At 37.4% G+C, this 26387-nt stretch overlaps 2 protein-coding genes across 4 annotated transcripts in view; one reads left to right on the top strand and one right to left on the bottom strand.

Annotated features, from left to right (window-relative positions):
- The window catches only part of PEX13 (peroxisomal biogenesis factor 13), a 35662-nt gene extending 11414 nt beyond the window's left edge, over positions 1-24248 (bottom strand). Inside the window, exons 1-2 of the mRNA XM_082672285.1 lie at positions 24112-24248; positions 7008-7702 (exon numbers count right to left, since the gene is read on the bottom strand). Coding sequence (XP_082528411.1) covers positions 7008-7702; positions 24112-24203 — 787 coding nt within the window. The 5' untranslated portion in view covers positions 24204-24248. The remainder of the gene's footprint in view (positions 1-7007; positions 7703-24111) is intronic.
- A 519-nt stretch (positions 24249-24767) lies between these two features.
- Positions 24768-26387, top strand: part of PUS10 (pseudouridine synthase 10) — a 65907-nt gene continuing 64287 nt past the window's right edge. For 2 of the 3 annotated variants that reach the window (XR_014297849.1, XM_082672834.1), the window contains exon 1: positions 24817-24915. The gene's annotated coding sequence lies outside the window, so the exon portion shown is untranslated. The other variant, XM_082672835.1, reaches the window with a different exon arrangement.

The following is a 26387-nucleotide window of genomic DNA, read 5'->3' as shown; positions in this document are numbered from 1 at the left end:
AATTCATTCTCAGGAAAAAGATTTTTTTTTAAACCTAAGTCAAATCATATCACTCCTTTGCTCAAAATTCTGCCATGGCTTCGCATTTCAGAATAAAAGCCAAAGTTCTTTAAAATGTCTACAAGGCTTATACCATCTACACTCTGTACTCTTCCCTCCTTCATCTCCTGGTACTCTGACTTTGCTCCATTCGTACTGGCCTCTTGTCATTCATGTGACATGCCAGGCACACTGCCACTTATGCAGTTCTGCTGTTCCCTATGCCTCCAGCAGTTCCCTCATTCAGCTTACCCCCTTTATCTCCTTCAGAGAGGCCTTCCCTGTGTGTAGCTCTGTAACCCCATTTCCTACCACTGGCACTCTGCAACGCTCTTCCCTGCTTTATTTTCTTCCTATGGCACTTATTACCTTGTGACTTACTATATATTTGACTTAGTTGTTTATTGCTGTCTCTACCCACTAGTCACAAGGGCAGGAACTTTTAAAATCTGTTTTACTCACTGCTATATCCCTAGATCCTAGAACTGTGTCTGGTATGTAGTAGGCACTCAACAAATATTTGTTAACAAATAAAACATTATCCCGCTCATAACTCAATTTAAAAGGTCTAGGGCATTTCAATTACTCCCTTCCCTTTACGAACTCCATCTAGCTAGTAACTAAATCTGTTACGTCTATTATATTTTTGCTGCTTTTCACATACCCTAGTTCAGGTCTTCATTATTTCTCATCCATTCAAATGCAAAAGCATCATAAGTGATGTCCCTAAATTAATAAATATTTATTAAGCACCTTGGATATGCTGGTCAGGTTGTTAGCTTTCGGGAATACAATGGTAAGTATAACCCAAAATTGTTTATTAATCTTACCATCCAATTTCAACCTGTGTTAACCTGCACTGACCTATTTTAAACACTTAAGACAGACTGACCTCTTTACAGCACTGTTTATATGTATGTCACAAGCCTGCTTTAAAAAACAAAAACAAAAGCAGACAACCAAAAAACCATCTTTTCCTTACTAAATGAAGATTAAGTATTATCATGGAAATTAAGATCTTCCATTACTAGGCTCCAATCTAATTTCTCATCCTTACTTCTTAATATCCTTCTATTCAATACTATAGGACAGCTGATGAACAAATCTCATATTTCCTACCTATATACTTTTGTTCAAGCTACTCCATCTGCTTCAGTCTTTTTTTTTTTTTCCTATGTACCTGATGGAATGTTACCATTCTTTCAAAAATCTAACTTAGATGCTACTTCTTTCTGAATACGAAGAGTCAAAAAATGTCAGCTTCACTTCTGAGCTGAGATAATACTCTGTACCAGCTGACAGAGCAGAGGCTTAACAGTCAAATATGCCTGGTTTTGTTTCTGGTCTGGCTTATTAAAGATGTGACCTTGAGCAAGAGACTTCTCTGAACCTCAGTTTTATCACTTGTAAAATGAGGATAATTTCTCTTAGAATTGTTGTAAGAATTAAATGAGTAAAATACACAAAATACTTAGCACAGTGTCTTGCATATAAAAAAGGCTCAATAAGAAGGAAGAAGAACTACAGTCCTGCAGCCTGTGAAACAAAAACCACATTCACAAGATGAAAAGGCAGAGGGCTATATACCAGATGAAGGAACAAGATAAAACCTAGAAAAACAACTAAATGAAGTGGAGATAGGCAACTTTCCAGAAAAGAATTCAGAATAACAATAGTGAAGATGATCCACGACCTCGGAAAAAGAATGGAGGCAAAGATAGAGAAGATGTAAGAAATGTTTAACAAAGACCTAGAAGAATTAAAGAACAAACAAACAGAGATGAACAATACAATAACTGAAATGAAAACTATACTAGAAGGAATCAATAGCAGAATAACTGAGGCAGAAGAACGAATAAGTGATCTGGAAGACAGAATGGTGGAATTCACTGCTGTGGAACAGAATACAGAAAAAAGAATGAAAAGAAATGAAGACAGCTTAAGAGACCTCTGGGACAACATTAAACGCAATAACATTCCCAGTATAGGGGTCCCAGAAGGAGAAGAGAGAGAGAAAGGACCCAAGAAAATATCTGAAGAGATTATAGTCGAAAACTTCCCTAACATGGGAAAAGAAATAGCCACCCAAGTCCAGGAAGCAGAGAGAGTCCCATACAGGATAAACACAAGGAGAAAAACACAGAGACACATAGTAATCAAACTGGCAAAAATTAAAGACATAGAAAAATTATTGAAAGCAGCAAGGGAAAAACAACAAATAACATACAAGGGAACTCCCATAAGGTTAACACCTGATTTCTCAGCAGAAACTCTACAAGCCAGAAAGGAGTGGCATGATATACTTAAAGTGATGAAAGGGAAGAACCTAAAACCAAGATTACTCTACCCAGCAAGGATCTCATTCAGATTTGATGGAGAAATCAAAAGCTTTACAGACAAGCAAAAGCTAAGAGAATTCAGCACCACCAAACCAGCTACACAACAAATGCTAAAGGAACTTCTCTAAGTGGGAAACACAAGAGAAGAAAAGGACCTACAAAAACAAAAACAAAACAATTAAGAAAATGGTAATAAGAACATACATATCGATAATTACCTTAAACGTGAATGGATTAAATGCTCCAACCAAAAGACACAGGCTTGCTGAATGGATACAAAAACAATACCCATATATATATATATATATACTGTCTACAAGAGACCCACTTCAGACCTAGGGACACATACAGACTGAAAGTGAGGGGATGGAAAAAGATATTCCATGCAAATGGAAATCAAAAGAAAGCTGGAGTAGCAACACTCATATCAGATAAAATAGACTTTAAAAAAAAGAATGTTACAAGAGGCAAGGAAGGACACTACATAATGATCAAGGGATCATACAAAAAGAAGATAAAACAATTATAAATATATATGCACCCAATGTAGGAGCACCTCAATATATAAGGCAACTGCTAACAGCTACAAAAGAGGAAATCAACAGTAACACAATAATAGTGGGGGACTTTAACACCTCACTTATACCAATGGACAGATCATCCAAACAGAAAATTAATAAGGAAACCCAAGCTTTAAACGACACAATAGACCAGATATATTTAATAGATATTTATAGGACATTCCATCCAAAAACAGCAGATTACACTTTCTTCTCAAGTGTGCACGGAACATTCTCCAGGATAGATCACATCTTGGGTCACAAATCAAGCCTCAGTAAATTTAAGAAAATTGAAATCATATCAAACATCTTTTCTGACCACAACGCTATGAGATTAGAAATCAATTACAGGGAAAAAAACGTAAAAAGCACAAACACATGGAGGCTAAACAATACGTTACTAAATAACCAAGAGATCACTGAAGAAATCAAAGAGGAAATAAAAAAATACCTAGAGACAAATGACAGTGAAAACACGACAATCCAAAACCTATGGGATGCAGCAAAAGCAGTTCTAAGAGGGAAGTTTATAGCTATACAAGCCTACCTCAAGAAACAAGAACAATCTCAAATAAACAATCTAAACTTACACCTAAAGGAACTAGAGAAAAAAGAACAAACAAAACCCAAAGTTAGCAGAAGGGAAGAAATCATAAAGATCAGAGCAGAAGTAAATGAAATAGAAACAAAGAAAACAATAGCAAACATCAACAAAACTAAAAGCTGGTTCTTTGAGAAGATAAACAAAATTGATAAACCATTAGCCAGACTCATCAAGAAAAAGAGGGAGAGGACTCAAATCAATAAAATTAGAAATGAAAGAGGAGAAATCACAACTGACACTGCAGAAATACCAAGGATTATAAGAGATTACTACAAGCAACTCTATGCCAATAAAATGGACAACCTGGAAGAAATGGACAAATTCTTAGAAAGGTATAACCTTCCAAGACTGAATCAGGAAGAAATAGAAAATATGAACAGACCAAACACAAGTAATGAAATTGAAACTGTGATTAAAAATCTTCCAACAAACAAAAGTCCAGGACAGATGGCTTCACAGGTGTATTCTATCAAATATTTAGAGAAGAGCTAACACCCATCCTTCTCAAACTCTTCCAAAAAACTGCACAGGAAGGAACACTCCCAAACTCGTTCTATGAGGCCACCATCACCCTGATACCAAAACCAGACAAAGATACTACAAAAAAAGAAAATTATACACCAATAACACTGATGAATATAGATGCAAAAATCCTCAACAAAATAGAATGCAACAATACATTAAAAGGATCATACACCATGATCAAGTGGGATTTATCCCAGGAATGCAAGGATTCTTCAATATATGCAAATCAATCAATGTGATACACCGTATTAACAAATTGAAGAAGAAAAACCATATGATCATCTCAATAGATGCAGAAAAAGCTTTTGACAAAATTCAACACCATTTATGATAAAAACTCTCCAGAAAGTGGGCATAGAGGGAACCTACCTCAACATAATAAAGGCCATTTATGACAAACCCACAGCAAACATCATTCTCAATGGTGAAAAACTGAAAGCATTTCCTCTAAGATCAGGAACAAGACAAGGATGTCCACTCTCACTACTAGTAGTCAACATAGTTTTGGAAGTCCTAGCCACGGCAATCAGAGAAGAAAAAGAAAGAAAAGGAATACAAATTGGAAAAGAAGAAGTAAAACTGTCACTGTTTGCAGATGACATGATACTATACATAGAGAATCCTAAAGATGCCACCAGAAAACTACTAGAGATAATCAATGATTCTGGTAAAGTTGCAGGATACAAAATTAATGCACAGAAATCTCTTGCATTCCTATACACTAATGATGAAAAATCTGAAAGAGAAATTAAGGAAACACTCCCATTTACCATTGCAACAAAAAGAATAAAATACCTAGGAATAAACCTACCTAGGGAGACAAAAGACCTGTATGCAGAAAACTATAAGACACTGTTGAAAGAAATTAAAGATGATACCAACAGATGGACAGATATTCAATGTTCTTGGATTGGAAGAATCAATATTGTGAAAATGACTATACTACCCAAAGCAATCTACAGATTCAATGCAATCCCTACCAAATTACCAATGGCATTTTTTACAGAACTAGAACAAAAAATCTTAAAATTTGTATGGAGACACAAAAGCCCCGAATAGCCAAAGCAGTCTTGAGGGAAAAAAACGGAGCTCGAGGAATCAGACTCCCTGACTTGAGACTATACTACAAAGCTACAGTAATCAAGACAATATGGTACTGGCACAAAAACAGAAATATAGATCAATGGAACACGATAGAGAGCCCAGAGATAAACCCATACACCTATGGTCAACTAATCTATGACAAAGGAGGCAAGGATATACAATGGAGAAAAGACAGTCTCTTCAATAAGTGGTGCTGGGAAAAGTGGACAGCTACATGTAAAAGAATGAAATTAGAATACTACCGAACACCATACACAAAAATAAACTCAAAATGGATTAGAGACCTAAATGTAAGACCAGACACTATAAAACTCTTAGAGGAAAACATAGGAAGAACACTCTTTGACATAAATCATGGCTAGATCTTTTTTAATACACTTCCTAGAGTAATGGAAATAAAAACAAAAATAAACAAATGGGACGTAATGAAACTTAAAAGCTTTTGCAAAGCAAAGGAAACTACAAACAAGATGAAAAGACTACCCTCAGAATGGGAGAAAATATTTGCAAATGAATCAATGGACAAAGGATTAATCTCCAAAATATATAAACAGCTCATGCAACTCAATATTAAAATAAAAACAACCCAATTCAAAAATGGGCAGAAGACCTAAATAGACATTTCTCCAAAGAGGACATACAGATGGCCAAGAGGCACATGAAAAGGTGCTCAATAACACTAATTATTAGAGAAATGCAAATCAAAACTACAATGAGGTATCACCTCACACCATTTAGAATGGGCATCATCAGAAAATCTACAAACAACAAATGCTGGAGAGGGTGTGGAGAAAAGGGAACCCGCTTGCACTGTTGGTGGGAATGTAAATTGATACAGCCACTATGGAGAACAGTATGCAGGTTCCTTTAAAAAAGTAAAAATAGAATTACCATATGACCCAGCAATCTCACTAATGGGTCTATACCCAGAGAAAACCATAATTCAAAAAGAAACATGTACCCTAATGTTCATTGCTGTGCTATTTACAATAGCCAGGTCATGGAAGCAACCTAAATGCCCATCAACGATAAAGAAGATGTGGTACATATATGCAATGGAATATTACTCAGCCATAAAAAGGAACGAAATTAGGTCATTTGTAGAGACGTGGATGAATCTAGAGCCTGTCATTCAGAGTGAAGTATGTCCAAAAGAGAAAAACAAATATCGTATATTAACACATATATGTGGAACCTAGAAAAATGGTACAGATGAACCAGTTTGCAGGACAGAAATTGAGACACAGATGTAGAGAACAGACGTATGGACACCAAGGGGGTAAAGCAGTGGAGGGTGGTGGTGGTGGTGGTGGTATGATGGATTGGGAGATTGGGATTGACATGTATACACTGATGTGTATAAAATGGATGAGTAATAAGAACCTGCTGTATAAAAAATAATTAAAATAAAATTCAAGAAAATAATAATAATAAAAAAAGGCTCAATAAGTCTTATGTTTCTCCCCAACTGTTGTACTACTTACACTCTTTATGCCTCATTACAATTACCTATTTATGTGTCTCACCCACCTCTCTTCCAGTAAGTTTTAGAAAGATAAAGGGAATATGCCCTACGTTATCTTTGTATCTTCCACAGCATCAAGTTCAGTGACTTGTGAACAGTAGTTAAGTAATGTGTGCTGTTAAACTGAAGTAACAAAGAATAAATCAAGAAGCCTGTTTTTGCTACATGTTCCTCTTCCAGTTTTGAAGTTCTTAACTGAAAATATAACTGGATCAAAATATTAAATACAAATGCATAAAGAAAGCTAATTTAACCTATTCTTGAAATTTGAGATTGTTATATGGTTTTTGAACCCATTTTATTACTCTTACCTGTTACTTCGTCACTGTGAGTAGACAGCAGTTTCCAGATGAGGTAAGGACCACCAAGGATAACAGCAAAGAACAAGAATATTGGCCAAGATTTTGCTGAGTTAGTTGCTCTGTCCTCAGCACCAAGGCAAGCCACAGTTCCTTCACTTTCTGCCCACAGGTCCTCATTCTCAGAGTCTCTTCTTAAACCTATCATCCACTGTAACCGTCTGTAAAGATACCTTATAGTCCTAACTAATGCAAAAGCTGAAAATACTTTTGTGAAGTGTATTTTTAATCGGGAAAAGTGGTTTGCTACATCCAATACAGCCCTGAAACTGTTATAGACAGCTGAAAAGGTAGCATCCATCATCATGCTGACAGAGGCAAATGCATGCACAATACTTTCAATGGACTGAAATGCACCTCTGCTGCTTTCTTCAGCTTGCTGAACAAATCTACTAGGTGGAAGATCATCTATACGAAGGCGGTTATAGCCCAACCCATTATACCCATAACTATAAGGGCTATAGCTTCCATAAAATGAATTTCCATAGGCACCATATCCAGAAGAAAATGAACTGTAAGCAGGTCTGAAAGTGTTCACATTACTGCTCCCTGTCTGCTGGGATGGCCTTGGAAGAATAGGCGGTGGCACTCTGGTAAGTGTTGGTTGTCCAGGTCTTGTCAATAAAGTAGGACCCAAATCAGCAGATCTAAAACCAAAAAGGATTCAAAGTTGTAACTTAAGCACACAATAAATTCATTCAAAGTAACTATTAAACACTTTGTATATACCTAGTGTTATGACAGATCCTACTAAAGATGTCTTAAAGTAAGGAATAGTCTCTAATATCCAGATGCTTAGAATCTGTGTTAAGACAAAATGGATAAGATAAAATAGCTGACTGAACTCTATATTCTTGTTTACTTATGCTGCATTATTAGTAGTATCTTCAACCTTTGGTTTCTTTTTAAGACACATGTCCATTTCCTCAGGGTTAGTTATAACTCGTTATCTGTCCATCCTTACACCTAAATGGCACTATCTTAATTACTATAGTTTTATAATAGGCCTTAATATCCAATAAGACAAATCTTCCTACACTATTCTTCATCTTCAAGAGTGTCTTGGCTATTTGACCCTTTGAATATCCATATATATTTTAGAATCAGAGTTTGAAGTTCTACACTGTTCTCCCCACAAAAGCCCTATTGAGATTCTGGTTTGGGATTACATTAAATTCGTAGATTAATTTGAGGTAGTCGACATCTCCATTATATTGAGAGTTTCAACTCAATATAACATATCCTCCATTTACTTATGTCTTTTAAAGGTTTTTCTTAATAATGTTTTTTTAAAATAACCACTGAGGGACTTCCCTGGTGGTGAAGTGGTTAAGAATCCACCTGCCAATGCAGGGGACAGGGGTTCGTGCCCTGGTTCGGGAAGATCCTGCATGCCACAGAGCAACTAAGCCTGTGAGCCACAACTACTGAGCCTGCGCTCTAGAGGCCGCAAGCCACAACTACTGAGCCCATGCACCACAACTACTGAAGCCCGCGTACCTAGAGTTTATGCTCTGTAATGAGAAGCCACATCAGTGAGAAGCCTGCGTGCACAATGCAACAAAGAATAGCCCCTGCTCACGCAACTAGAGAAAGCCTATGTGCAGCAATCGACCTAACACAGCCAAAAATTAATTAATTAATTAAAAAAATAAAATAATCACTGAGTCTCAATGTTTTACAGTTTACTGTGAGGTCTTTCTTTAGATTTATTTCTATATATTTGATTTTTTTGATGCTATTGTAAACGGTGTCTTTCTAATATTTCACTTTTTTGCTGTTATATAGAAATAATTGATTAAAAAAATATGGTCCTTATATCTAACAACCTTATTTTGGATTCTTCTTTTGTACTTTCTAGAATCTTAAGGATCTGCAGTCATATTGTATGCGAATAACGATAGGTTATTTCTTCCTTTTTTCAATTCTTACAGCTTTGATTATTAAGGTATTGCATCTAGGACCTGCAGTACAATCTTGAATGGAAGGGATGATAGAAGGTATCCTAGTCTCATTTCTAATCTCAAAGGGAAAATTTTCAAGATGTCACCAATAATTATCATGTTTGTTGTAGGTTTGTTGTAGATTTAGTAGTTCCTTTTCTATTTCTTTTCGATAAAATTTTTTTTACCATTCAGAATGAATGCTGAATTTTATCAAACGATTCCTTAGCACCTATCAAGATGATTATATGAATTTTTTCATTTACTGTCTATGATGAATTACATTAATTTTCAAATGTTAAAGCCAACCTGCATTCCTGAAGTAGAATTAAGTAGGCCACAATATATTTCTGAATTTGGTTTGCCAATATTTTATTGAAGATTTTTTTATATCTATGTTCATGAATGAGACTGTCCTAATATGCTTTTATTGTAAATGTCTTTGTCAGGTTTGGACATCAAGGTTGAACTGGCCTCTTAAAAAGAGTTGGGGGAGCCTTTCACTCTTTTCTATATTCTAGAAAAGTTAATTATTTCTTCCTTAAAGGTTTCTAGAGTTTACCAGTGAATCATATGGGCTTGGAATTCTCCTACTGGGAAGAATGAATTTAATTTCTTTAGTATCATGCTACTTAAAATGTGGTCTGTGGACCAGTGCTATTTTATGAACCATTTTATACCAATCTCTAGTAAGTACAGAAAACGAGATTGTGTTTAAGTAATTTGACACTGCTATGATATTTTTACTGCATTTTATAAAAAGTATTGGCCACCATCACAAATATTTTGAGAAGCACTGCTTCAAGTGTTAAAGGACTATTTATCTTTTCTATCTGTAAAATATACCTTGCTTCATCCTCTAAATCTCTTCCCTTCCTTTCTGTATTTTCCTGTCCTTTTGTCTCTTTGTACTTCCTTCTAGATATTTTCTTCCCAACTATTCTTTTCTTTTTTATTTTAATTTTATTTATTTTTGTCTGCGTTGGGTCTTCATTGCTGCACGCGGCTTTCTCTAGTTGCTGAGAGCGGGGGCTACTCTTCATTGCAGTGCACGGGCTCCTCATTGAGGTGGCTTCTCTTGTTGTGGAGCACAGGCTCTAGGCACGCAGGCTTCAGTAGTTGTGGCACGTGGGTTCAGCAGTTGTGGATCGCGGGCTCTAGAGCGCAGGCTCAGTAGTTGTGGCACACGGGCTGTTGCTCTGTGGCATGTGGGATCTTCCCGGACCAGGGTTCGAACCTGTGTCCCCTGCATTGGCAGGCGGATTCTTAACCACTGTGCCACCAGGGAAGCGCTCCAACTATTCTTTAGGTCACTGCTACTCAAGGGGCCAATCTCCAAGATAAGGAACTTGCACTATAATGTAAATCAACAAATTCTTTCTTCACTGAGAAAGTTTTGCTATCAAGAAAATGCCACTTGAGGGCTTCCCTGGTGGCGCAGTGGTTGAGAGTCTGCCTGCCGATGCAGGGGACATGGGTTCGTGCCCCGGTCCGGGAAGATCCCACATGCCGCGGAGCGGCTAGGCCTGTGAGCCACGGCCACTGAGCCTGCGCGTCCGGAGCCTGTGCTCCGCAACGGGAGAGGCCACAACGGTGAGAGGCCCACGTACCGCAAAAAAAAAAAACAACAAAAAAAACAAAAAAGAAAATGCCACTTGAGTGGTGGAGAGATAAACTGGAAGATTGGGATTGACATATACACACTACTATATATAAAATAGATAACTAATAAGGACCCTACTGTACAGCACAGGGAACTCTATTCAGTACTCTGTAATAGCCTATATGGGAAAAGAATCTAAAAAAGAGTGGATATATTTATATGTATAACTGATTCACTTTTCTGTACACCTGAAACTAATACAACATTGTAAACAACTATACTCCAATAAAAATTTAAAAGAAAAGAAAAGAAAAGAAAATGCCAGTTGAACTAAATGGTATGCTCAGGGTCAATTTGTTCTACATTCTGACACAAATTTCCTATCTTGTTGTGGACTGTTACTACATAGTTCAAAAAGTAGCAGCCAGCCCATAGACTCTCAGCAGCTACAGAACACACTTCGAGCAGTACTGCTCTAAGTCACTAATTCTCTATGTAATGGTGTCTAATCTGTTTCTAAATCCAACGAGCTCTCAATTTTGGTTACTGTATTTTTTGTTCTAGAAATTCCTTTCCTCTTTTAATAGTTTCCAATTCTCTGCCAAAATTCTTCATCTTCTCTTTTATTGCCCTCAACATATTAAAGATAATTTAAAGTTTCTGCTAACTCCAATATCTAGAGTCCCTATGAATTTGTTTATCCAGATGTTAACTTAGCTGCCATTATGTTACATAATGTCCTCCTGGGTCTGGCTATTTGATTTTGCTGTGCGTCAGCAATTATTATTGTAGCAGTAATTTGAGATTCTGGATGATGTTCTCCTTCTCCAGATGTGTTTCATTCTGGATATTGTTTCTTTTCATTTTTTTAAAAAATTGAAATGTAGTTGATTTACAATGTTGTGTTAGTTGCAGGGGTACAGCATAGTGATTCAGATATATTTATTTATATACACACACACACACACACACATAAAAGTGAATATGTATATTCTTTTTCAGATTCTTTTCTATTTTAGGTTATTACAAGATATTGAATATAGTTCCCTGTGCTATACATTAGTTCCCTGTGCTATACAATAGGTCCTTGTTGTTTATCTATTTTATATATAGTAATATGTATCTGGATATTGTTTTCTGAACTATTCTCTAATTTGGTTCAGGCAGGCTGCTAAGGCTACTATCAATTCATGATGTCCCTAATTTCAGGAATTGATGATTTGACGCTGGACTTCTGTTCCTATAAGGGCCTGTCTACTTCTTTTATACCCTTATATCTAGATGTATCTTTTATACCCTTATATCTAGATGTACCTAACATTAGGTATGGGTAATTTATCAGTATCTCGTCTTGGAGGACGTCTGAACTCCAACCATGATTCAAGAGTCTGTCAAGTGTTCTACTCAACTAGCTTCATTATCTAAGCTGCTTCTTCTGAAATCAGCAGAAGCTTCTATGGGAAAAGTGCTTTCAAAGGCAATGCTCACCTTTGTGAATTTTTAACTTTCCTGAATCTGGGCTCCATAAATCTTTATCCTCTTTTTTGCCCTATAATGCCTTCCAGATGTTTTATATTCTGCTTAGCTTTCTACTTGTCCTCAATGGTTTTTTTTTTCCTAAAGTACTTATTCTGCCATCATCAAAAGTCCTTCCTATAATTCTTTGTCCATATTTTGTACAGTATCTTACATTTATTTATACATCTGACTCTTCCTGTAAACGGCAAGCTTCTCAAAGGCACGGGAGCTTTCCTTGTTTCTCCATCACCTAACTATAGTGCTTAGCATATAAATAGGTACTGATACAAACACTATACTGGAGTCTTTCATTAGTAAATATTTAATACACATATATCACACACTATTAATACAGATTTTTCTTTATATATCTTTGTATTATTTCATAAACTGTGATGAATATGTAACTTAAAAAATTATAGGGAATTAAATTTAAACATTTGGTAATAAAAAAATAAAGAGCTTTCCTCTTACTCTTGTGTTTTTTTTTTTTTTTAATTTTGGCCGCCCTGCTCAGCTTGTTGAATTTCAGTTCCCTATCAGGGACTGAACCCAGGCCTTCGGCAGTGAACATGAGGAGTCCTAACCAGTGGACCACCAAGGAATTCACTCTTCTTTGGTTTTAATGCGGTCTGTTTCCGGCATACACAAGTGCATTCAGTGTGCATGTACAGTCTTGCTTTCTGTTACAACAAGCATAATGAGAGCTAAAGAAGCCTATGACTTAGAAGAACAATGATTTATTCTCATTGCTGAGTGTGCAAAATCTCCCCCACCCAATTTTTTATCTTGAAAAGTTTCAAACAGGAAAAAAAAAAACTGAAAGAAAAGTACAATGAATATCCACATACCTTCTATCTAGATTCAACAACTGTTATCATTTTGCCACATTTGCTTTCTCTTTACCACTCTCTAGTCTTTTAAAACTTCTTGAACTATTTGAAATTAACTTGTAGACCTAATAAATTACTCCTAAATACCTCACAGGCATTTCCTAAGAATAAAGATATTTTATACAAAAACATAATACTGTTTTCCCATCTTTAAAAATTAATAATTCCATATCTATTACCCAATTGATATTCAAAACATATCCATTACTCTCAAATATCTTTGTCTAAACAGCTTTATTGAATTAAAATTCACATACCATAAAATTCACCCATTTAAAGTGTAAAAAGCAACAGTTTTCCATATATTCACAGAGCTGTACAACTATCACCATATGCAACTTCAGCACACTTTCATCATCCCAAATAGAAATCCCATATTTATTAGCAGTCACTCCCCATTTCTTACCCTCCTCCAATCCTGGGCAATCACACTAATCTACTGTCTGTCTCTATAGGTTTGCCTACTTTGGACATTTCCTATATAATTGATTCTTGTTATTTGAGATAGTTATGCTCTATAAACCTGCAAACAATGAATCAGCAAATACTGAATCACTGCTCCTGGAGGAAACAAAGAGTTAGGTTCCTTCAAGCCTCTGGTCACAACATTTTCATCTGTCTACTGATCAATACATATACTTTTATGTATGTTTCTGTTTAAAGATACTTTATCTAATTACATTGTTGACTCATTAACAATGAATTCATGGCCAAAAGCACCACAACTCATGTCTGAACAAAGTTTATCTAATGCTAATATTTTCTCCATAAGGCCTCCTAGGAACACTTCAGCACTATGCTTAGGGGCCATTTAAAGACAGTGAAATCATCAACAAAAATGTGAAAAACGTGGCGGGCACTTAACTGATTTTGAAAAGGACACCTGTTTACAGTATGAGAGCTGAAACAAGCCAGAATGTTGCTTTTTCTTCACCCTTAGCTGAGAGATGACTCAGATCTTTCACTGCTCTATGTGTGTCTGAAAAGATCATGAAAATGCTTCAAGTACTGATTTTAGGGTTACAAATAAATTTCATCGAGTAGGAGAGTTTGCGAATACTGAATCCGCAAATAATGAGGATCTACAGTAAATGAAACTTACAATATGTAGTATTTTGTGACTGGCTTCTTTCACTTAATGTTTTAAAGGTTCATCTATGTTGTAGCATGTATCAGTACCTCATTCTTTTTTATTACTATATTATATTTATCCATACATCAGCTGATAAACATTTGGGTTGTTTCCACTTTTGGGGTATTATGACTAATGCTTCTATGAACATTTATGTACAAATTTTTGTGTGAACATGTGTTTTCATGTTTCTTGGGGATGATACTGCTGGGTCATATCATAACTCTGTGTTTACCCTTTTGAAGAACTGCCAAATTGTTTTCCAAAGCAACTGTATAATTTTACGTTCCCACCAGCAGTGCATGAGGGTTTCAATTTCTCTACATTTTGTCAACACTTGTTATTATCTGTCTTTTTTACTATAGCCACCCTAGTGGGTGTGAAATGGTACATCACTGTGGGTTTGATTTACATTTCCCTAATGGTTAATGATATCGAGTATCTTTTCATGTGCTTATTGGCCAGTTTTAGATCTTCCTTGGAGAAATGTCTATTCACATACATTGCCCATTTAAAAAATTAGGTTATTTATCTTTTTATCATTGAGTTGTAAAAGTCAAAATGTCTTTTTAGGTTTTTTTGAAACAAAAATTCAATTAAGTCTCACATATTGCATTTGGTTGGTTGTGTCCCTATTCTCATCTAAACAGAACAATAATGTCCTGGACTTTTTGAAGAGTCCAGTCAATTTCTTCTAGAGTGTCCCACATTCTGGATTTGTGTTACCCCCAAATGTTGTTTAACTATCCCCTATCCTCTATACTTCCAGTTAAACTGGAAGTATAAACTGGAAGTATGAACTGGAAGTATAAACTCTAAGTATGCATCTAAAGGTTTGATCTAAAGGTTTTGGCAAGCATAAATCATGAGCGAAGTTGTTTACCTCAGATTGTATTACATCATAAAAAAAGGAATAAAACTTTAAAAAGGGTCAGTAGACTACCAAATAGTGTAGTATATTCAGGTTTGGATGAAGCAGCTCTGAGGGTAAGTGCTCCACTCAAATGAAACTAGTTCATTGCTTGAGGCTGGGGACTGGGAAGTGCCACCTTGCCTCATAAAAATTTGCTGACAGTGGTAAAAGAGATTATAAAATTTGCTGACAACACTTTAGGATTTTTAGAAAGTTACAAAACTAAGAATGGGGGAAGACTCTGATAAAGCCTCAAACTCAGAAAATGAAACAAGTTAACAACTGACTCAATGACTTAATCTGTGATATCCTTAATCTAAGCCACTTTATACCAGATTCTTACATGGAGAGTGGATGCTGAGAGGGAGGTACAAGCAACAGGAAGCCTACTAGATAGAAAGAGCTGAATGTAGAAGGAAAAGTGAGACAACAGAACCCCAAAATTCCCACTCAAAATGGACATATCAAAAATACTACACACAAGAAGAAAAAAAAAACACAAAGAGACCAAAATAACAAAAATTAACAATAAGAATGAAAAGTCATTCAAGGAAAAACTAATTTTATATAATAGCTCATCAAAGATTCTAAATATGTTTAAAATGGTCAAAGAGATAAGCAGAACAAGAATAATATGAGATTGAATGAATGGATTTAAAAAAGTCAAAGAGAGAAATGTAGCAACAACATCTGTGAAATAAAAATAGAAAAAAACCATGTAAATATGAAAAAAATTTCATTAGAAATCTTATACACAATGCCCACAGCCACAAGGCATCTTGTAACTATGAGGCAAAAAGAAAATTAGTTGTTGTACACTAAGGAACAGAGTAGAAATATGGAACTTGTGGAATTCTACTTCAAGTGATGGTATTCTAGGTAATCAGACCAACTCTTTCACAGAAAACAATTAGAAAAGCTAGAAAAAATATAAAATTATCTGTTTAAAGCATGAGAAGACAAGACACTGAGGAATTAGAGTCAAGATCCAGGAGTAGGAGAAAATCTAGAGAGCCCATTTTAGATGTTTCTCAAGGGAAGAGGGCCAATTCCAGAAGAGATGGCTGACAGGATGAGAAGTTGAGTAGAGCTTTTAATAGACTCTCTGGGCTAAGGAGACAAAAACTAGAATTCAGAAGTCCCAAAAGAGGGACAAGATAAATGCCCACACTTCAGACTGGGACTTTAAACAGCCACAGGCTAGGAGTAAGGGGAAAAAGGTTAACAAGAAATAGACTAGCCCTGGGAGAAACTGAAAACCACAATTTCAAGTTAGCTCAAATTTGAAATTATTAAAATGATCTTAGATTGCTAGTGGCCCAAGGTGCCTATCAAAAGTAAAACTCTCTGGAGGAAGAGACCATCCTAGGCCTCAAATCGCCTTAAATTATCTATATACAATGCCCAGCTCTCACTGAAAAATAATTGAGCCTCTATGATGACAAAACTACATGTTAAAAAAAAATGAGTGACATTAGCCAATATAAAATGATCCATATGGATCCAGATAATGGAGTTATCAGGTGGAGACTTTAAACAACTATGCTATACATATTCAAGGAAAAAAAGGCAAGATTGAGATTTTCAGCAGAGAATAGAAACTACAAAGCAGGACCAAATGGAAATTCTAAAACTAAAAGAATAAAATACCTGAAACTACGAACTCAATGACTGATTCGTTTACTATCAGATTAGACACACTGAAAGAAAAATACTGGTGAACTAGAAGAGTTCAGAAGAAAATACCCAGAATGAAGCATGAGTAACAAAAGGATACATACAGAAATGAGTGTAAGATGGAGTGTATAGTGAAATATAGAGCATATATGTAATTGGGGTCAGAGAAATGAAAAGAGGATGGGCAGAAGAGATATTTAAAGAAATAATGGTTGAACCTTTTCTGAAATCAATGAAAGACATCAAGTCAGATTCAAGTATCTCTATGAATCCCACCAAAAATAATATAATGAAAAATACATTGAAGCCCAACAAAGTATAACTGCTGGAAAAAAAAAAAAAAAAGAGATTCCTTTCGAAGGAGCAAGAGTAAGACAGAGATGACTGAAAATGCCAGAAAGCTGACAGACAAAAAGGAAGCCAAGAAAAATGTAGGTCCCCTGATGACAATGGTGAGTTAGCAGATCTCTAGACTTCTTGTCAACTAAACAATAAATGCCTCTATAGTTGAAAGCACAGAAAGTCAGATATTGTTACTTGGAGCAGAACTATTCCTGATATGTTTAATAGTAGTTCCAGAAGAAGAGATGGGAAAGAATAGTGCTCAAACAATATTTAAAGATAGGATTCGTGAGAGTTTTCCTGAATTAAAGACACATGTGAATCCTCGGATTCAACACTGTGGGTACTGAGCATGAACATTGTAGCTGCTGAGCAGGAGGAAAATATATACATGTACATATGTATATCTGAATATTTGAACCTAGACAGAGCCTAATAAAGCTGTAGAGGACCAAGGTAAGGGAAAATCTTAAAGGCTGCTAAGGAGAACATAGTCTGTAAAGGAATAAAAATTAAACTCAACAGAAAAATTTCTGTAGCTACAAAACTCTGATACCAAACCAGATACCAAACCATATGTTCCAATTAGGAACATATATGCAAAGATCTTAAAATATTAGATTTCTACATTGTATTTTTTAAAAAAAATCAAAATTTAGCAGAGTTCATCCAGAAACGCAAGGATGATTCAACATTGGACAATTAATTGATGCAATAAACCACATTTTCATATTAAAATAAAAACACATAATTATCCCAACAGATGCAGAAAAGTTATTCATAAAATTTAATACCCCTTCATAATAAAAATCTGAGCAAGGTAGAGAGATAGAAGTTTGATAGGATATCTATCAAAAACAAAAAGCAAACATCATAATTTATAGTGAGACTTGAGAAGCATTCCAATGAAAGTCTGGAACAATACAAGGATGTTGGCAATTTATGCTGGCTTATTTGTAAATGACAGGATTGTCAACACAGGACTCAAAAGAATTTCAACCAAACCATCAGAACAAATTAAGAGTCTGACATTATGCTGGATATAATATTTATATCTTATAAACGATGGGAAAGGACTTCATGGAAACAATTATAAAACACTACTTAAAGCAAAAAAGAATGTCAAAATCTCACCAATTGCACCTTACACAATATTCATGGATGAAAAGGCTTACTTGATTTTTACATAAAAGTTCCAATAAAATATAAAGTTCTAATAAAAATCCCAATAAGTCTTTTTATAAAGGCTAAGTGCAACAAAGGCAATTATGAAGAACAGCAATGTGTGGAGGATCTTGACATACCGAATATCAAAACTTATTATAAAGACAGTGTGGTGTTAGCATAAGAATAGATAAATACAGCAACAGAACATATTATAAAGTTCCCCAAACAGAACCACACATTTAGGAAAACTTGGTGTGATATAGATGGCATTATAAAGTAGTATGGAATAAACTACTTAATAAATGGTGCTGGGATAATAAGTTATCTACATGGAAAAGAATTGAATTCTCTATTTCACACTGATTTTTGTACAACAAAGTCAGTTCCAGGTGGATTAAAGATATGAATGGGGGGCTTCCTTGGTGGCGCAGTGGTTGAGAGTCCGCCTGCCGATGCAGGGGACAAAGGTTCGTGTCCCGGTCCAGGAGGATCCCACATGCCGCGGAGCGGCTGGGCCCGTGAGCCATGGCCGTTGAGCCTGTGCGTCCGGAGCCTGTGCTCCGCAGCGGGAGAGGACACAACAGTGAGAGGGCCTGCGTACCGCAAAAAAAAAAAAAAAAAAAGATATGAATGGGAAATGAACAGTTAAAAGAAGATATAGAGAAAAATTTTCCTGATCTGAGGTAGAAAGGGTTTCTTAACCAAGATAGAAAAAGCACAAGTAAAAGATGAAAAATTTGGCTATATTAAAATTAAAATATCTGTACAACAAAAATGAACATGAATGTAAATAAAGCAATAAGACAAGCCAAAGATTGAAAGATAAAAACAAAATAGGATCAGTACAAACAATAAAGTACTCCTACAAATTGATAAGCAAAGATAAAGCCAACATAAAAGTGGGCAAAAGATTACCAACAGAAAAAATTTCAAATCAACATTCAAAAAGATCCTCAATTTTATTACTGATCAGAGAAGTGCAAATTAAATACCATTTCACATCTATTAGATTGGTAAATACAGTACTACAAAATAACAACAAGTGTTGGAAAAAATGTAGAGAAACAGAATACCTTGCTAGTGAAAATGTAAAAATTGGTATACGACCACTTCGAGGAGCACCTTGGTGATAGTCAGTACTTGAAGATAAGCATACCCTTCCAGCAAGCAACTCTCCTCCCAGAAAACCTCTTGGAAATGTGCACAAGGAGAAAGACACATGAATTTTGACTGCAGTAGCTTTAAATATTTAACAACTAATACTCTAATATCTATAACAGAACAAATAGTTTGCTTTTATATAACAGAATATTCTATGGCAGTTAAAACGAACTACAGGCATACCTCATTTTATGATGCTTTGCAGATCGTGTTTTTTACAAATTGAAGGCTTGTTGCAACCCTGGGTCAAGCCCATCTATCTGCACCATTGTTTGAACAGCATTTGCTCACTTCGTGTCTGTGTCGCATTCTGGTAATTCTCACAATATTTCAAACTTTTTCATTACTATTATATTTGTTATGGTGATCAGTGATCTCTTATGTTACTATTCTAGTTGTTTTAGGACACCATGAACTGTGCCCCTATAAGACAGCAAACTCTCAAAATAAATGTGTGCGTTCTGACTGCTCCAGCGACCAGCCTTTCCTCCCATGTCTCTCTCTCTTCTCGAGATTCCTTTATTCCCTAAGACATAAGAATGTTGAAATTAGGCCAGTTAATAACCCTACAACGGCCTCTAAGTGTTCAAGTGAAAGGAAGAGTCACACGCCTCTAAATCAAAAGCTAGAAATGATTAAGCTTAGAGAGGAAGGCATGTCAAAAGTCAGGATAGGCCAAAGGCTAGGCCTCTTGCACCAAACTGTTAGCCAAGCTGTGAATGCAAAGGAAAAGTTCTTGAAGGATATTAAAAGTGCTACTCCAGCGAACACGCTATGGATAAAGTGAAACAGCCTTATTGCTGACATGACGAAAGTTTTAGTGGTCTAGCTAAATCAAAGCAGCCATTAACATTCCCTTAACCAAAACCTAATCCAGAGCAAGGCCCTAACGCTTTTCAATTCTGTGAAGGCTGAGAGATGAGGAAGCTGCAGAAGAAAAGTCTGAAGCTAGCAGAGGCTGTTTCAGGAGGTTTAAGGAAAGAAGCCATCTACATAACATAAGAGTGCAAGGTAAAGCTGCAAGTGCTGGTGTAGAAGCTCCAGCAAGTTATCTAGAAGATCTAGCTAAGACAATTAATGAAGGTGGCTATGCTAAACAACAGATTTTCAATGCGGACAAAATAGCCTTCTATGGGAAGAAGATGCCATCTAGGGCTTTCATGGCTAGAGGGAAGGCAATGCCAGGCTTCAAAGCCTCAAAGGACCAGCTGACTCTCTTGTTAGGGGCTAATGCAGCTGGAACCTGAAGATGAAGCCAATGCTCATTTACCATTCTGAAAATCCTAAGGCCCTTAAGAATTATGCTAAATCTACTCTGCCTGTGCTCTATCAGTGGAACAACAAAGCCTGCATGACAGCACATCTGTTTACAATATGGTTTACTAAATATTTTAAGCCCACTGTTGAGACCTAGTGCTCAGAAGAAAAGATTCCTTTCAAAATATTACTGCTCACTGATAATGCAACTGGTCACCCAAGAGCTGATGGAGGTGTACAATGAGATTAATGTTGTTTTCATGTCTGCTAGCACAATATCCATTCTGTAGCCCATGGATCAAGCAGTCATTTCGACTTTTAAGTCTTATTATCTAAGAAATAAATTTCATAAGGCTATAGCTGCCATAGATGGTGATTTCGCTGATGGACTTGGGCAAAGTAAATTGAAACCCTTTCTAAAAGGATTCACCATTTTAGATGCCATTAAGAACATCTGTGATACATGGGATGAGTTCAATATATCAACTTTAACAGGAGTTTGGAAGAAGTTGATTCCAACCCTCATGGATGACTTTAAAGGGGTTCAAGACTTCCGTGAAGCAAGTAACTACAGATGTGGTGGAAATAGCAAGAGAACTAAAAATAAAAGTGAAGCCTAAAGATGTAACTGAATTGCTGTAATCTCATGATAAGACTTTAACAGATGAGGAGCTGCTTCTTATGGGTAAGCAAAGAAAGTGGTTTCTTGAGATGGCATCCACTCCTGGTGAAGAAGATATGAAGATTGTTGAAATGACAACAAGGGATTTAGACTACTATGTAAATTTAGCTGATAAAGCAGCATCAGGGTTTGAGAAAATTTACTCCAATTTTGAAAGAAGTTCTACTGTGGGTAAAATGCTATCAAACAGTACTGCATGCTACAGAGAAATGTTCGAGAAAGGAAGACTCAACCAATGTGGCAAACTTCATTGTGGTCTTATTTAAAGAAACTGCCACAACCACCCCAGCCTTCAGCAACCACCTCCAATGAGTCAACATCGAGGCAAGACTCTCCACCAACAAAAAGATTACAACTGGCTGAAGGCTCAGGTGATGGTCAGCATTTTTTTTAGCAATGAAGTATCTTTAAGGTTATATACATTGTTTCTTTATACATAATGCTATTGCACACTTAATAGACTACAGTAGAGTATAAACATAACTTTTATATGCACTGGGAAACCAAAAAAACTCATGTGACTCGCTTTATTGCAATATTCATTTGCTTTATTGCGATCTTTGATTTACTGTGGTGGTCTGAATCCAACCTGCAATACCTCCCAAGTATGCCTGTACAGTTACAAGAATGAACAAGATAAATCTCAAAATAAATAATACTTAGTGGAAAAACACTTTGCAAATGATACATACAGTTCGAATATATTTAAAGTCAAAAATATACTGAATAATAATACATACATATATACATATGTAATGTACATACAAAGCTCAATAATGAAGTATAAAAACATTGTGTACAATAAAAACCAAATAGGGACAGTAGTTACCATAGGAAAGAAGAATGGGAGGGTTTAACTGTTGCTCTAATTTTTATTTTTTAAAAAATCTGAGGCGAATCTGGTAAAATGTTAATATTTCTTAAAGCTGGGAGCTAATACACAAGTATTCATCATCTTACTCTCTACCAGTCTCTAGGTGTTTAAAATACTTCACATTTTCTTAAAAAATGGGAAAATGGTTAATCTTACAAACAGAACTTTAACAGATGCAAAAATAAAACATCTCTCTTCTAAAGAGCAGTCCAAATTTTTAAAGAAGGTCAAACCACTCATAAAAAAAGGTAGCAAATGCTACTTTTATATTAGCAAAAAATGCTAATCTGCCTGCTAATGCAGGGGCCACGGGTTTGAGCCCTGGTCTGGGAAGATCCCACATGCTGAGGATCAACTAAGCCCGTGCGCCACAACTACTGAGCCTGTGCTCTAGAGCCCGCGAGCCACAACTACTGAAGCCCACGTGCCTCGAGCCCATGCTCCGCAACAAGAGAAGCCACTGCCATGAGAAGCCCACCCACCGCAACGAAGAGTAACCCCTGCTCGCTGCCAACTAGAGAAAGCCTGTGCGCAGCAACGAAGACCCAACGCAGCCAAAAATAAATAAAACAAATTTATTTTTTAAAAAGTAGCATAAAGTGTCATCCCAACTTAATAGCATAATTAAAGCTTACTACTGATATACCTTCATTATTAAATAAAGTAGCAATTGTGTTCAAACACCTTAAAAAAACATTACAAGATTTTAGAGCATAGCAGAAATACATTCCAGTATGTTGGGGATTTCTATGTAAGTAAACCTACCACAGTAGGCAATGTGACATTCGAGTCTCACCATCTGAATTAAGATGCCCAGATCCACAGACTTAGAGAACAGAACTTATGATTACAAGGGCGGAAGGGATAGATTGGGAGTTTGGGATTGACAATGTACACAGTTATATTTAAAATAGATAACCAACAAGGACCTACTGTATAGTACAGGGAACACTGCTTACTATTCTGTAATAACCTAAATGGGAAAAGAATTTGAAAAAGAAGATACATGTATGTGTATAACTGAATCACTTTGCTGTACACCTGAAACTAACACATTAACCAACTCTGCTCCAATATAAAAAATTAAAAAAAAAGATGTCCAGATCCACCCAACACAAAACACGTTCTTCCTGGCACAAGAACCCATTCTCTATGTGAAATTCTTCTCTTTTATTCTATTTTAGCCTTTTTTGAGTTGTAGATCCATTTAACACTGATTAAAACCAAACAAAAAACCACAGGCCTTAGAAAAAAATCACACACTATCTAGCACATAAAGGCCACTCGTAGGCCTCAGTTTTTTAACTCCCGCTTGTTGCTTTTCCAAATCTTTATCCGAAACATTGCTGAGTTATGCTGCAAAAGAACGCAAACAGTACAGGCTTGAGTTCCAGTTGTGTAAAAGTGGCCTTTTGGGCTTTCACCAACTTGTCGAGAGATGGTTAAAAGCTTTCGAGAGACTTTGCTCCCTGACGAGCCGGGGCCGGGCAAATGCCTCTCTCACCTGCTACGGACCTAAAGTCTTAACTCTTTAAGGTAGGGGTGGCGGGGGGAAGAGAGTCGTGCAGTTCAGTCAGGGTGTCCCCCAAACAGAAAGGACAGGTGGTACCTGACCCTTTCTTCCAAGCACCGGCAGTCAGGAGCCCAGGACTATCGCTACCCCTCCCGGAAACGTCGCTGCCGAGAGCCGCCGAGTCAGAAGCAGCTGTCTGACACCGAATTCCCCTTGCAGGCGCCCCGAAGGCACTTCGACCTCCCTTACGACTAGGGGTGTGGGTGGGGGCTGGTTGAGAGGGGGAGGGGACACTTCACACCCAACAACGGCCTCAACCGCCTCCTGCCAAGTCCCCGCTATGGCCCACAAAACTCGCGGCCTGAAAAATCGCACACTCACTGGAAAGTGGTGCCGGGTCCTGACCCCGGCCCGGCCCCCGGAATCCGGCGGGTCTCCCAGGGTTTCGGCGGAGGCGGCGGCTGGGACGCCATCTCCGCCTCCTCTCAGATCCCGCTCTGAGCTGGGACTCTCCAGGCCCGAGGACACCAGCCGCTTGAGCGCCAGGCACAACATGCAGAGTGCAGAGCCCTCCACCCGGCCCTCCCCTGCAGTCAGGATGTGGTTTGTGGTGCTTTGCTGGCTGGTATTACAGCCTAGGAGGATGCCACTAACCTATGGGAAGAAACGCTTTCTTTTTATTTGCCTTGGAAAGAACTTCCATTCTAAACAGAGGGTAAGAGCTCATCGATATTTCTGGTGGCGGCTATAATGTCCTAGACGTCAGAGTCCCAAGGAGGCTTCCCTGGGACAAGTCCTGCACCCGGCCGGAGTAATGCCCCACACACCACTCCTCCACCCGCGGGGCAGGCAAGGTGCGTGGCGGCCGGCCATGTATCTTGACTGGTTTCCCTGCAAACAAGCAGGGGAGAATTCACTCAGTCCTCGCGTGAGGGAGCTGGTACTTTTTGTTCTATAGCTCTCGTTTCCTCGGGGAACAGAATTGCTAGACGCAATAGGTGCGTTGTCTTTAGTCTTCCCCGTTCCCTCTGAGGGCTGGAAGGGGTTAAATCTCTAGCTCCGGCGCCGTGGGAGAAGGTGAGGCAAGGGAGGTCTGAGGAGAGGGGGTGAGGACTGCATGCCGGAGAGGTGTGGATGGAGGGGATCGTTTCCTTCCTGTGGGAGAGGCTTTGTTAGCAAGGAGGGGTGAGTGGGAAGTGTTTGGGGACCCGACTGAAGGTGAGAAGGGCTTCCTTGGTTGGCCAAAGGAAAGACTGGAGGTTAGACCTGGGGTTGAACTTTCCAGAAATCTAGAGTAGATTCCACTGCTGAGTGTATCGGTAGCGCGATGAAGTTACGAGCGCCTTTCTTTAAAAATCCACACCCCACCCCCACCCCACAAGACGAATGACACCCTTCTGTATGAAAATGAGTTTTAAAAGATCCCGGGATGTGAGACTCAGCCTGGTTTTTTTGCCTGCTCCTGGCCTGTTTGTAATAAGTAGTTTCTGTAATCGTCCGAGAAGTGAAAAGAAAAACCATCTTCTCTAGTAAACCAGAGACGGGGCTAGTTACCATTGATTTGTGGAGCAGGGACTGGATCGCCGTAGGATCCTGACACCTGGGAAGAGATTCTGTTGCAATGATATGTTCCAGTTCTTTGGGTAAAGTAAACACGTAAACGAAAAACAAACATCTTAAAGGCAACCGACAATGAAAACCTTACAGTACGGGATGCATTTCTCAGGGCTTGGTTTCAAAGATAATAAATCTAATATGGAACAACTGATTTCTGATGTCTTATGAAATCCTGGCATTTCAGCGCTGTACATCAAGATGAAACAACCAAATTTAAGAACGTATTTTTTCCTAATGTTAACGCGCTTGGGAAGTCGCTAGATTGTTGCTAGGTGAAAGTGATCTTGAGAAATTTGTAATGCCATTCGATTACTAACATAATTACGGAAGAGGGTTTTGTTTTGCTCTTTTAAGACCTCTTCAAATTACTCAAGACAGGAGATTTCCTAATTTTGAACGGGTTTGGAAACTTTAGAGCCAAGAGAGTATAATGTGTCATTTATTGACTAGTGTGATACCTTTGTTCTAGTGAACCTAATGGAGAAACAAACATTGTCTTTAAGCCAACTGGGGGAAAAAGCATACATTTTAATACAACTATTTAACTTAAGTCTCCTGGGAAATCTTTGATACAAAGTGCCCATCTTAAGCACTCAGTCCTGGATTTATTTATTGGACAGGAGGGTTTATTGGTTTCTCTTTCTGAGTTAAAGGTTAATTCTCAATTAAATGAAATCCTTGGCTTTAGCTAATGGAAAGGAGGAGAAAAAAAGGACGAAATAGAAACAGTTTCTCTGTGAGGGGAATGCAGTTGGGATACACTTTAAATGATGATAATCAGCTCCTCAAAGAATCCCAACCCCTTATCAGCATCAAACTATTAGATTAAATGAGCTGGGGGAAGGAATTCAGATCGTTTGTAAATAACAATGATCACACAGAGCTTCATTATGCAGAGGTGGTTCTTTACATATTCTGTACTTTCTGGAGCTCAAATTTACTTAGGCAATCCTAATCAGTGTTTCCCAATCTGGGTGTCTGAAAGTTCTCACTGGTGTGTCCAGAGAAGCTTGGTTTTCTTCCCTTCCCCTCCCTGACAA

The sequence above is a fragment of the Grampus griseus genome, assembly GCF_964374135.1.
Source record: "Grampus griseus genome assembly, chromosome: 15".
Lineage (NCBI taxonomy): Eukaryota > Metazoa > Chordata > Mammalia > Artiodactyla > Delphinidae > Grampus > Grampus griseus.
This window is presented reverse-complemented; position numbering and strand designations above follow the sequence as displayed.